The 13,141-nt window shown below is 36.4% G+C and overlaps 1 protein-coding gene across 1 annotated transcript in view; it reads left to right on the top strand.

Annotated features, from left to right (window-relative positions):
• GABRA4 (gamma-aminobutyric acid type A receptor subunit alpha4) overlaps nt 1-12,389 on the top strand; it is a 76,181-nt gene extending 63,792 nt beyond the window's left edge. The window contains exon 9 of the mRNA XM_052641946.1: nt 11,856-12,389. Coding sequence (XP_052497906.1) covers nt 11,856-12,389 — 534 coding nt within the window. The remainder of the gene's footprint in view (nt 1-11,855) is intronic.
• The last annotated feature ends 752 nt before the right edge of the window (nt 12,390-13,141 follow it).

Genomic DNA, 13,141 nt, shown 5'->3' with positions numbered 1-13,141 from the left:
ATTGTTGAACTTCATTTACCTTAATTATTTGCAGATAATTACATGTTCTCTTCCCTGGTGGCTCAGACGGTAGAGATTTTTCTTGCAACGTGGGAGACCTGGGTTTGGGAAGATCCCCTGGAGGAGGGCATGGCAACCCACTCTAGTATTCTTGCCTAGAGAATCCCATGGACAGAGGAGCCTGGCAGGCTACAGTCCATGGGATCACAAAGAGTTGGACACGACTGAGCAACTAAACATAGTTTGAAGAATCATTTTCAAGTCAGAAACTAGAACTAGTGTTTATGTTGATATCTTCCCTGGATTACAATTAAAGTTAAATTGCATTGTCCTATGAACCTGAGGGGGAGATGTTTTAGTTTTTCCATAATTTTGAGTAGCAATTTTATAAGCATCTTTCAAAAATTATATATTCAAACTGAAGGTAAAGTCTGTGGAAAGAAGTTGGAACACAGCTTCCTTTTTGCAGAAGAACTTCATAAGGATGGTTCATCATACAGAAGATGTGTATTTTGAATGATGGTGATCGTTCATTTTTCACACAACCCAAAGGGAAGTTTTCTTCAATTAAAAAGAAATTTTTCACTGCTAGTTTACCTTTGTGGTTAAGATAGAATTTTCTATACAGTAAATCATCTAAATGTGGATGTATTTGTAAATATTTATTTAGGTCTGACTGTAAAGGTCTGTCTAGTCAAGGCTATGGTTTTTCCTGTGGTCATGTATGGATGTGAGAGTTGGACTGTGAAGAAGGCTGAGCACCAAAAAATTGATGCTTTTGAACTGTGGTGTTGGAGAAGACTCTTGAGAGTCCCTTGGACTGCAAGGAGATCCAACCAGTCCATTCTAAAGGAGATCAGCCCTGGGATTTCTTTGGAAGGAATGATGCTAAAGCTGAAGCTCCAGTACTTTGGCCACCTCATGCAAAGAGTTGACTCATTGGAAAAGACTCTGATGCTGGGAGGGATTGCGGGGAGGAGGAGAAGGGGACGACAGAGGATGAGATGGCTGGAAGGCATCACCGACTCGATGGAAGTGAGTCTGATTGAACTCCAGGAGTTGGTGATGGACAGGGAGGCCTGGTGTGCTGCGATTCATAAGGTCACAAAGAGTCGGACGCGACTGAACTGAACTGTAGACTGTAGAAGGTATATAAGTAATATCTGTAAACATATTATGACAACTAAGCACCAAAGAAGTAGGGCAAATATTAGGAAGAACAGAAATATTCATAAGAATTTTACAATTTTTACACATACTGGAAAGGAAGGATTAATCAGAGGAAGCTTTTTTTATGGGATAATGTGGGTCAAACATTAGTACAGTAGTTACCTTATAATAGAAACTGGATTAATGTAACTAAAATCCAAATCTGAAAAACCAAGCTGTTTATAAATGTTGCTTAACCTGGTTTGGATTGTGTGCACATATTTCAGGTAAGTTATGCTTTCTTTCAACTCCATTAGGGTAGCTTTCTAACATGACAACTTAACATATATGCTGTAAGCAACTTCCTGAAGTGGCTAAAATTGTTGGTTTGGAATGCAAACTATGACTGTAGCTCCTTTTGACTGTCTGGTCTTAGAAGTAACCAACTTTCCAAGGCTTCAGTGTCCTTATTGGGAAAATAAGAATATTAATACTATTGGGTGGTTGTAGATAATGTGTTAGGTTATTAGTGTAGGGCTTGGTCCATAGTAAGTGCTCAATACATGGTAGAGATGTTGATAAAGATTCAAGACTTCTGTTTGTCAAGTGCTAATATCAGACATTAATTATTTACAGTAGCCCGCGAATGTGAAGCATTGCTTTAACAGTTTACTTCAAGAAAATACAAGGGTAAAAAAGAAAAGGAAGATTTTAGAACATCCTCAAGGGATTTCAAATTTTAATTGACAAAGAAGGTTATTGGCCTTTATCCTTACACCATAGAGAGAAATCTTTGAAAGTTGTCCTCCTGCCAGCAGACACTTTGTTCCTTCCTCTAGCAGCCCTCTTCCCTATGGTTAATACTTGTGCGTGTGCACGTGTTCAGTCTTGTCCAACTCTTTGCGACCCCATGGACTGTAGCCCGCCAAGCTCCTCTGTCCATGGGATTTCCCAGGCAAGAATACTGGAGTGGGTTGCCATTTCCTTCTCCAGGAGATTTTCCCAACCCAGGGGTTGAGCTTGTGTCTCCTGCATTGACAGGTAGATTGTTTACCAAAGTTTACCAAGTCTTAACTGCCATCTAGGAATATGATTAAGACTTACTCATCCCTAAATTTCAGCTTATGTGTTACTTTCACAAAAAGACTTTCCCAGCAGTCAGGATATGTCATGTACTCCCTAATTAAAAAAATTTTTTTTGATAGCATTTATTGCTTATTATAACTTCTTAATAATTCCTGGTAGAAGTTGTAAGGCCCGTGCCTTTTCACCTCTGTACCCCCCATGCCCAACAAGATACTTGAAAAATTAGACACTCAATACATATTGTTCAATCAATGAATGAATTGGGTAAATCAGTGCCTTTAATAAGTCCTTCATTGCTTTTCAACTTAAATGTGGATATGCTATTACTCATTTCCAACAAGAGAGGAAGCGTGCAACCTGAGCCTTTTTTCCTAAAAATAAATCTGTTAAAGTCATCATGAATGTTTAGATGCAGTGGGTAAACATTATCTAATGTTCCAAAGAAAGTCAGCTTGCTTTAGGTAAGGCTCTTGGCTCATCAAAGGCTTCCTTAATGCAAAATAGCTGTGATTTTACTAAATGACTTGGCTGCTAATTCTTCAGCTTTAGAACTTTCTCCCCAAGCAGAAGTATTTGCAGATCTAGTCCTGATAAATTATTTCTTTTTAGACATTGCCCCTGTTGCCTTTGCTGATGCAGATAAAATTGTGACTCAGACTGCTTGCTATGCCAGCCTCCTATAGGGTTGGCAGGGATCTGAATTTTTCTGCATGGCTATTTATTATAGCACAATTTCATTTTGATCAAATCATATGAAGTCTATATTAAGAAAAGCACTGTCCAAATGTTTTCTAGTTCAAATACAATTTTCTGAATATTTTCAAGCTGAAAAAAATCATTTTCATAAGATGATGTGGTTTATTTAAAAAATGAATTTGTTTGGACACCCAAGTTAGAAATTAAAGAACATGGTAAGATTTCTTTTGCAATATTTTATCAGGCATCTACATATATTACCTTTACTTTTAAGGATTAAAAATGCCCTTAATGTAAAATATTAGCAAAAGTTATAAATTATTTTAATGACATTTTTCAATATTTAAACACATGTATGTTTTAAAATCCATGATACATGTACATACATTTTCACATGAAAATCAATCTGAAAGGAAAACAAAAATATTTAAGGAAAAATATTGAGTAGTTAAAGAAGGACCTGGAGCTAAGTCCAAATTAGAAGCTTAAATGAAAATCCTGGTTGACTCAAGCCTCTGATTAGGATTAAGGAAAACTGAAAGGAACTCAAGAGATATTGTGGAGAACTCATATCTAAGCAACTTCGATGGTTTAGAAAGATGATGTAGATGCCTCCCTGGTGGATATATGGAAGTGTTTTCATTCGTTAAGGACAAAATTAAAAATGTTACAAAGAAATCGATGCTTAATTCCTGTTAAAAGCATCTCAATTTCTCTACATATCTTATCTTAACTCAACTTAGGATTTGGGGGGTTATCAAAAGAGGATACTCACTCAGTGGTGAAGAGAGAACAGACTAGAAACAAAATACCTGAGAAGAGAGAATTGTTTAGGTTTTGTTTATTTTTTTTTTCCTATGAGAAAGTGAACATTATTTTAAAATATTAAGATGTATGTCTTAAATTTATTAAAGTTAGATGATTGTCTTAGATTCCTGAGGTTGCCATAGCCAAATAACATGATCAGTTGGCTTAAATAACAGAGATTTATTTTCATATTTCTAAGGACTAGATAATCCAAGATCAAGGTTCTGGCCATTCAGGTTTCTGATGAGAGCTCTTTTTCTGTTTGCAGACGACTGCCTTCCTGCTGTGTCCTCATATGACACAGAAAGGGTTTTCTGGTGTCTCTTTCTCTTTTGTAAGGACATTAGTTCTATCTGATCAGGGCTTTGTTCTTATGACCTCATTTAATATCACATCTTTAAAGATCCTATCTCCAGTATAGGACCTTGAGGAGTTAGGACTCCAACATATCAATTTTGAGGGGCCATAATTCAGTCCATAGCAATGATTAAAACTTTTTAATATTTCACTCTTTATCTTTTTGGACATTTGTTGCCTTCTGCTATCCCCAGTTTGGTGTCTTTCATTGTCTCATTTCTTCTAATTTAAACGTGGAAAAAAGTCCTTTGGCTACTGTCATTGAAATTTTAAATAAATAAAAAGAGTGATACTATAATGCCAGACCAGTATTTCCACAGATAAAACTCTTTAATATTCCATTTTATTGAGAAAGTGGGCCAGCCAAACTGAGTTGCCAAAGTTCTAATTGTGAGCCAACATTCTGGGTATGTCTTTTCATAGCATAAGTGTGAATAGCATCCTATAGGTTGGATTATAACAGTTCCTCCAGTCTTTTTCCCTGGTTACCAGTTTCTAGACTTTACTGGTAATTGGAATGTTCCAGAAAGAGATCAGTGAACTGATAGGTTGATACATGAGATGCTTTTAAAAAAAATATAATTCACATCTTTTCTGGACATTGAAATACTTGTGGCTATAGTTTTTCTTACACATAGCTTTGACATATGGCTGCTGTTGTGGTTGTTCAGTCACTAAATCATTTTCGACTCTTTGCAACCCCAAGGACTATAGCATGCCAGGCTTCCCTGTCCCTCACCATCTCCCAGAGTTTGCTCAAACTCATGTCCATCGAGTCGGTGATGCCATTCAACCAACTCATCCTCTGTCGCTCCCTTTTCCTCCTGCCTTCAATCTTTCCCAGCATGAGGGTCTTTTCCAATGAGCTGGCTCTTTGCATCAGGTGGCTAAAGTATTGGAGCTTCATCTTCCACATCAGTCCTTCCAATGAATATTCAGGGTTGATTTCCTTTAGGATTGGTTGTGTAAGTGTGAGTCACTCAGTTGTGTCCAACTCTGTGACTTCATGGACTGTAGGCCACCAGGGTCCTCTGTCCATGGGATTTCTCAGGCAAGAATACTGGAGTGGGTTGCCATTCCCTTCTCCAGGGGAATCTTCCTGACTCAGGGGTCAAACCCAGGTCTCCTGCGTTACAGTCAGATTCTTTACTGTCTGAGCCACCAGGGAAGCCCAGGATTGATTGTGGTAGTTGGTTAATTAAAAGTATGTTAGCTAAGTGTCAGGTGCAGAAGAATCACTCAGTAAAAATTAAGCATTATTACTGCCGTTGCTATTTTCCTAGATGAGCTTTTTATATTTGTCTTATACCATAGGATTTACTCTAGTGTTAATTCTTACCTTTATTATGTCTAAAATGTGTTTTAATTTCATTATTGCATTTTATATTTCCTTGTATTTATTCTTATTTTTGCCAGCAACATCCTTTTCATGGCTGACTTCATCACAGACTGTCTTTAGCTCCCTCTACCTTTCTGATTATTCAAAGCAGGCACATTATTTTTATAGAAACATAGAAAAAATTTTCTAAAATCTTGTTGTCTGTAATGATTTGTTCATGAATGACGTATCTTTTTATTTCAGGGACAGGATCTTGTTATCTGTCTTCTGGATTATTTCTATACAATATCCTTTGATGCCTACTAGGTACTGAGTGCCTTGCTTGCATTATCTTATTTATTCCTTATGAGGAAGTACCATTATTACTTCTGTTTTAATAAGAACTTTGAGGTTTCAAGAGATTTAGTAAGTTGTCAAATATCCCACAGCTGATAAATGGCAAATTCATTATTCGAGTCCAGGACAGTCTGATCTGATGGCTCACAATTCAGTTTAGCCAGTGTTTCCCATTTTCTGATCCCTGATGACTGGCAGTAGCATAACTAATAAATAACATGCCCTCTAAATAGGGCCTAATGCTGAGTTCTTATCTAGATCCCAGGTTATTCCTATGAACAGTTGGAGTGATTTTAATGCTGTTTTCATCATTGAGCAAGAGAAGATCTATCCTGTTCAGTGTCTGCATTTGGAAAAAGTGAGCGGATGATTCTTTGCCCTCTACCCTCTCCACTTTTATGTTGGCAGTATTGATGAACACATCTCCTGGAGCAATTCCAGGTAGCATTCTGGTCAAGTCCAAGACTACCTGATCAAGCAGAGAACTTCTGCTCTGATTGGTGAAGTGTCTGACTAAGAAATTTCCTCTCCTACAGCCATCTATTTAACCTACCAAGTCTTGGCAAATAAAAAGAAGCACTAGAAATCACTGTGAAATAAAACTAACCAAAGATCACTTATCTTCAAGAAACCCTACTTCTTTCAACTTCTAAATATGCTAGACAAAATGAATGAATTCTGTAAGACCGTGTTCTCTGGTAATTCCAAATTGAAGGCATAAATTTCTTATCCCAGTGCCTGATATTGAAAGTAATATTTCTACAGCTTATGGAAATGCAAACACTGAATTAAAAGTTAACATTGGGAGGAAATGAAATACAATAAATAGAGAACTCGGCATTTTCATTTCTACATTTTGTTGTTCAGTGTGTGTTGGAATCCCCTGGTAACAACTGATGAAATATTTAGCATGTTTATTTGTAGGGAATGTTTTTTATTTCTATTCGGTAACATTTAAAAAAAAACACTACTGAAGGTCTTCCATGAATCATTACCTTGGGATTTAGTTTTTCATCTGCTCTTACCATCATTGTTTATTTTCTTATTAAATAAGATGTGTGTCTAACCCCTGAAGGCCTGTCAGAACAGGCCTTGAATAAATGTCTTTGCATTATTGGATTTTTTTTTTTTTGGTATGTGACTCATTGATATTCTAGAAGATAAACCTGTTCATTATTAGCCTTGTTTGTTTTTAATTTAGAAGGGTTAAATTACATTTTATTAAACTTCATTAGCTTTTCAAATAAGCAAGATGAATGTGGCTTGCGTTCTGCACAGTCACTTTATCTCATTGCTGCTAGAGTAATAAGTTGAGATGAATTTTCTCTTTGCAGTTGATAATACTTCTTTAGAAATCGTGTCAGATCACAGTTATGATTGACGAATTGCTTGGATTTGCTCTTGTTTGCCTGTTGCTGCTTTAATTTGTTGGTAATGTTTAAATCTGCCACCTCACATCTCTATCCGACAGTTTCCCTTGCTTCAGGCTATTGTGACTAATGACAAAATGATCTCAAACTAAATCATTTTTTAAAATTCAAATGAAGCTTAGGTGCTTTTCTTGTTTGTAACCACTGTACATCTGCTGAATACTGATAGAGATACTCAACCCTGTGTATGAAACATAACCTCACTCTGACTGACACATTAGCGGCTCCAATACTTGAAGGCTGTGTGGATATTATTCCTAGCGAGTCCTGTGCCAGTTAGGTCAGCAGATTTCTCAATCCTTTTAGAGTTTGTCATCAGGGAAAATGACAACTACTTTTTACATCGAGGACCTTGAGACCTCAATGCAAAATAACTTCAGTATCATTTGACTGCCTGGCAAAGAGCAAAGATTTAAGCCTTGAATCAGTCTAGTTCTTCTCTGCTTTTGTAGGTTATGATATTTAGAGTATTGAGATTTCCTAGGCATTCTTAGTCAGACCTGGGTTCAAGTCCAGATAATTTATACACCTTAGGTGTTACCGCAATATTATGGACATATGTCCATAAACAAAGAGATAGTCATCTGCAGGTCAGATAGAAAGTTTCTGAAACTTGCTCTTTAATCTGAAATAGAATCTTAACTCTGTATTATGTCCTTTTCAGTGAAATTTATTAAAAAATGAAGTAGATGCCTGCTATGTGCATTAGCCTACTATGATTAATAAGATAGCTTTCTATCCTAGAAGTTCACTAATACTGTAAAACTGGGAATAAAAAGACTTGATTTTTTTTTTTCAGATGATAATCCTGGTGGCATACTTCATACTGCTTCCTCTACTTTCATGAAGTCTCATGCTTCATTGATTCTTTTTTCCAATCACAGACTGATCCTGCCTCTTTGACTTGAAGTCACTGTTTTCTCCAGACATATTCTTCAAGTCTGTGCTTATATTACTTTGATATTTAAAACTTGCCTAGTAGTGGATAGTGTCAATATAATTTTCAAAATGTCAAAAACATGAGTCATACAAATATGGAATGAATCTATGTCAAGGTTTTGTCTAATTCATTAATTAATGAGGATACTACTTATTAGTAAAACTGGCTCAAAATCTTTTTTGGGGGAATGCCTATAAGTAACCATTATTATTGTTATTTGAAAAGAATACTAGAATGATACTGCTAGATTAGATACAGAAGTAGTTAATATCCTTCAGGGAGTCAAAACCATAACCTTTGGTGCTCCTTTCTGCTGAACAGTAATCTATAAATTTATATGTAACTCACAGTGTTTGGGGTCAAATCCAATATCAAATAGCAAAATCAAACTCAAGTATACTCTCCAAGAGACTTGATAATCCTTGGATGGACTTTTTAAGCCATGCTCCACAATGACATTGCAAGGACATGCTGTATTCCTTTCTGATTTCCAAGTCTTGAATAATTTTTAAACAATATACTTGACTGTTACAAATACTTGACTAACTCCTGTAGGTGTAGTTTATGAAGCTCTTTAATGTCTCCCCCATATTTGAGTATCCAGAGGCTGGACAACATGGCAGAACACTCAGTCACGCACTCTGTGACTTCCATCCACGTAACCCCGCTGCTGTGAGCTGCATGCATGCTCGGTTGTGTCCCATGGACTGGGGCCCGCCAAGCAATTCTGTGTATGTGATTTCCCAGCAGTAATACTGGAGTGGGTTACCATTTACTCCCCCAGGGGTCTTCCCAACCCAGGAAATGAATCCACATCTCTTCCATCTCCTGCATTGGCAGGCGGGTTCTTTACAACAAGTGCCACGTGGGAAGCAATCAGCTATATTAGAACCTAACTCACAGTTGGTATTTCAGAATATTTCAGAAGGATTCTAATCTGGAAGAAAGGAAGACAGGGTCCTGCAAATGTTCTTGTGCTTCCTTCTGAGGCACAGTTAAGTCACTTATAGTTTCGTCTTTTAAGGTCTCACTTTTAAAATTCATTAGGCAGGATTGGAACAGTCTGTGGAGCTAACTATTCCGTACTACTGAGGCAAGGCTCTTCTGAGGACTCCACCGAAAGCTACATAAATGGCGAGATTTTCCACTGTGCCTGGAGGGAGCATGCGCTCTTCCTGGTTTGGTATGTGCTGCGCACCGTTTTTTCTAATCCTGTCAGGTGGTTCTTTTTGCCTTGGGTAGTTAACTCATACTCAAAAGTGGATCTGTGCATAGCAGAATTCTCACTGGGGACCTTTTAGGACTTTTGGCTTTTTTTTTTCCAGTATCAAATTCTCTGCTATTTTTTCCTGTGAATTCTAGCCACCTTGATTTCATCACGTTCTCAGCCTCATCTCCTCAATTTAGGGGGTCTATCAGATTGCTTGTGTATTCTCCGTTCCTCCACCACAGCATGCACGCTGAGTTTTGTTTTTTCTCTCTCAGTGATTGTGTCCTGTGTTCTCTAATGCTCAATCTCTTAAAAAACAGTTGTTTTACAAATGTTTTCCTTTTTTTTTTTTTTTGTCATTTCCTATGAGATAGTAAATTCAGTTCCTGTTGCTCCATTTTGGCCAGAAGCAGAAATCTCCAATTCTTAGACTTTAGTCTGAGGGAAAATAGGAGTTTCTAAAGATTATGGGCAACCCAACTTTTGGTGGAAGGAGGCAGTATGCAAATATCAAGCTGTATTTGAAAAGATGTATTTCTCTCTTGCTTCTCTAATCAGCCCTTTATTACTTTCTTCCCTTCTTTTCTTAGTATATTTAATATTTTGCCACAGCTTGACCCTTCATTCTATTTTACTTTTTCTTATATTTTTTGATTGCATCATGTGTGTGGGAGCGCATATTATCTTCCCAATGATAGTGTAAACTCTTTAAATGTTGTGGCTATACCTTATCATTCTCTATATTTTTCATCTTGAATGTAACATCTTAAAATTAATTCTGTAAAGAGGGATTCAAAATCTGAGGATTAATCAGGTGATGTTTATAATGTATTTTGTATAGGAAAAGTACAAGGCAAATAATGATACCTTTAGCTTTTAGGTTGATGTTAATTTTGGTTTCACTTGTTTCCACTCAAATTATGTGACATATGTGAGACTACAGTTTCTCATGAGTTCAGCTGCAACCAGTTTCGAAGAGTACTCCAGGCTGACATGAAAAATACTTTCTAAACCTTTTCAGATCCTGCTTTGGCTCTGCATGTTGCAAGGCTTTTTCTTCTCTCTCTACTCAGGGAACTTGAGGCTGTAATTCACAAGTCTATGAGATATGTATGGACTGAATCCTTTCAACTTGTTCAATAAGTGTAGTATTGGAAAAATATTTTACGTGTAAAATAAATATTTCTCTGTAAAGGGAGCTCACAAGTAATTTTGTATAATATTATCCATAAAGTTCCTTGCAAGTTGGCTCCTTCTAATCATCCACTTGTGAGCTTTTCTTAATCATGTCTCTCTCTCGTCTGTACTTCTCCATCTCCTTACCCACCATTTATTTCGTAAAATGGTGGGAAAAGAGGATGGAAAAAGCGATTACAATATACCCTTAGTATAACTTAGAATAAACATAATTAAAGAGGAAAGATTGTTGCAAAAAGTCACAGTATCTTCTAAAGATAGACATGATTAGACATGATTAGTTTGGGAATTGTTTGAGCAATTGCTTTCCTTCATTAGTATGGACAATCTATAGTTGGCTCTATGGTTATTTATCATGCCTGTCAAAATATAAGAATTTTAATGCTTACCATCTGTATTCAGATACAGTCTTGTTCTACACATAAAATCATTTTATGGAAAATGGTGAATTCCATTTTGATTTAAATACTATTGGTAAATAGTTTGAACTCAGATATTTATGCAATGATATGGTGATGATATTTATATTATAATACAACAGTTTATTTAAAAATGATTTTCCTTTCTATTCACATTATTAATTGTGGTGAAAAACTAAAATGCATTAGGACTTCTGCTGCTGCTGCTGCTGCTGCTGCTGCTGCTGCTAAGTCGCTTCAGTCGTGTCCGACTCTGTGTGACCCCATAGACGGCAGCCCACCATGCACCCCCGTCCCTGGGATTCTCCAGGCAAGAAAACTGGAGTGGGTTGCCATTAGGACTTCTAGATTTTATATAATAATGTCAATGTAAGATTATGAAAATAATTCCCAGGGATTTAGAAATTAAGGTTTTGGAGTTCTTGTCTTTTAAAAGGAATATTATACACATATAGATGGCTATTGTTTTTATTCTGTGCACAAAAATAGATATCATTCTTGTTTATAAAGTGAACATTTACTAAACTCATTGAAATGTATATAGTGTATCAGTAAAACTGGAGAAAGATATTGTACAGTTATCATCATGAACCCTTAAAGTAAAATCAAGTATAACTCTAGTTAAAAGTTCTAAAAGCCTGATCTTTCCATAGATTTAAATTCTAATCATTCATAAGTATGGAAAATATTTTGAAATAAAAGATGCTTCATTCAGAGTTTCAAATATATATGTGTCCTTTTTAAGTTAGATATTCTTAAGCTTTCACAAGAAGCTGAATGACTGTAGCACATTAATAAAGGAGCTAATTTGTAAGTATTTGATCCATTTAAATTTTGTATAATTGCATAAAATTATGTAACCAATATAATTTTTAATATACCTTTTCAGAACACAAATGCCAATTTGAGCATGAGAAAAAGAGCCAACGCCTTGGTTCACTCTGAATCTGATGTTGGCAGCAGAACTGATGTGGGAAACCATTCTAGCAAGTCTTCCACGGTTGTTCAAGGATCTTCTGAAGCCACACCACAGTCTTACTTAGCTTCCAGTCCAAACCCATTTAGCCGTGCAAACGCAGCTGAAACTATATCTGCCGCAAGAGCAATTCCATCTGCTCTTCCTTCTACTCCTAGTAGAACTGGGTATGTGCCCCGACAAGTCCCAGTTGGATCTGCTTCTACCCAGCATGTGTTTGGATCAAGACTGCAGCGAATTAAGACCACAGTTAATAGCATAGGGACTTCTGGAAAGCTGTCAGCCACTACTCCTCCCTCTGCTCCACCACCTTCTGGATCTGGCACAAGTAAAATAGACAAATATGCCCGCATTCTCTTTCCAGTAACATTTGGGGCATTTAATATGGTCTATTGGGTTGTTTACTTATCTAAGGACACTATGGAGAAATCAGAAAGTCTAATGTAATTTTGTTGCTATAGTAGTTTCCTAAAAGATGATGAACTTAACACAGAATGTCTTTTTAAATGTTTTTAAAGATAAACAACTGTTCTTTACTAAAATAAAAATTCCATGTAATTTTTCCATTTAAAAAATTCAGCCAGTCATTGGGAGAGTTAATTAATTCCTTAGTGAAGGGAAAGTGAGCTATCTTTCATTTCAGAAAGATGATTTAAATAGAATCAATTCAGCATTCAAATTAGATGGAATACAGACTATCCTGAAAAGTTGGGACAAGCGAAACAGGGCTATTAGAGATCCATGGTGCATATTTATGCATTGAATTTTGAAAACAGTCTATGATATTTTCTAATACACACTATGAATATCAACCAACCACCCTAAATTTCCCAGTGGCACTGCTCTTAATCAGAATCTTTGGATATGATATGCCACAGTAACTTTTGGAGATCCTCTTAGTATCTTCAAGAAAAGGACTTTTCCTCTTATATGAAACATTTTTAAAAGGAAAATGGAACACAACAAATACTGACCAATAGAGTGAAACTTCTGCTGCAACAAAGACAGGGACCAGGAGAAATGTGTTCCTGCCATGTGTTGGCCAAATAACAGTTGACTAGAAAATTTGTACTTTGAGCCAAAGTTTAACTTACGGTATGAATTCCTTTTGATAATAGTTCATTCAGTTATATATCCTTTCAACATATAGTTATTCAGAGCCTACCACGTTCCAGGCACTATGTTAGACACTGTCTCTC

Source organism: Budorcas taxicolor, chromosome 6 (assembly GCF_023091745.1).
Source record: "Budorcas taxicolor isolate Tak-1 chromosome 6, Takin1.1, whole genome shotgun sequence".
NCBI lineage: Eukaryota > Metazoa > Chordata > Mammalia > Artiodactyla > Bovidae > Budorcas > Budorcas taxicolor.
Note: the sequence above shows the minus strand (reverse complement) of the source record. Positions and strands in the feature narration are given on the sequence as shown.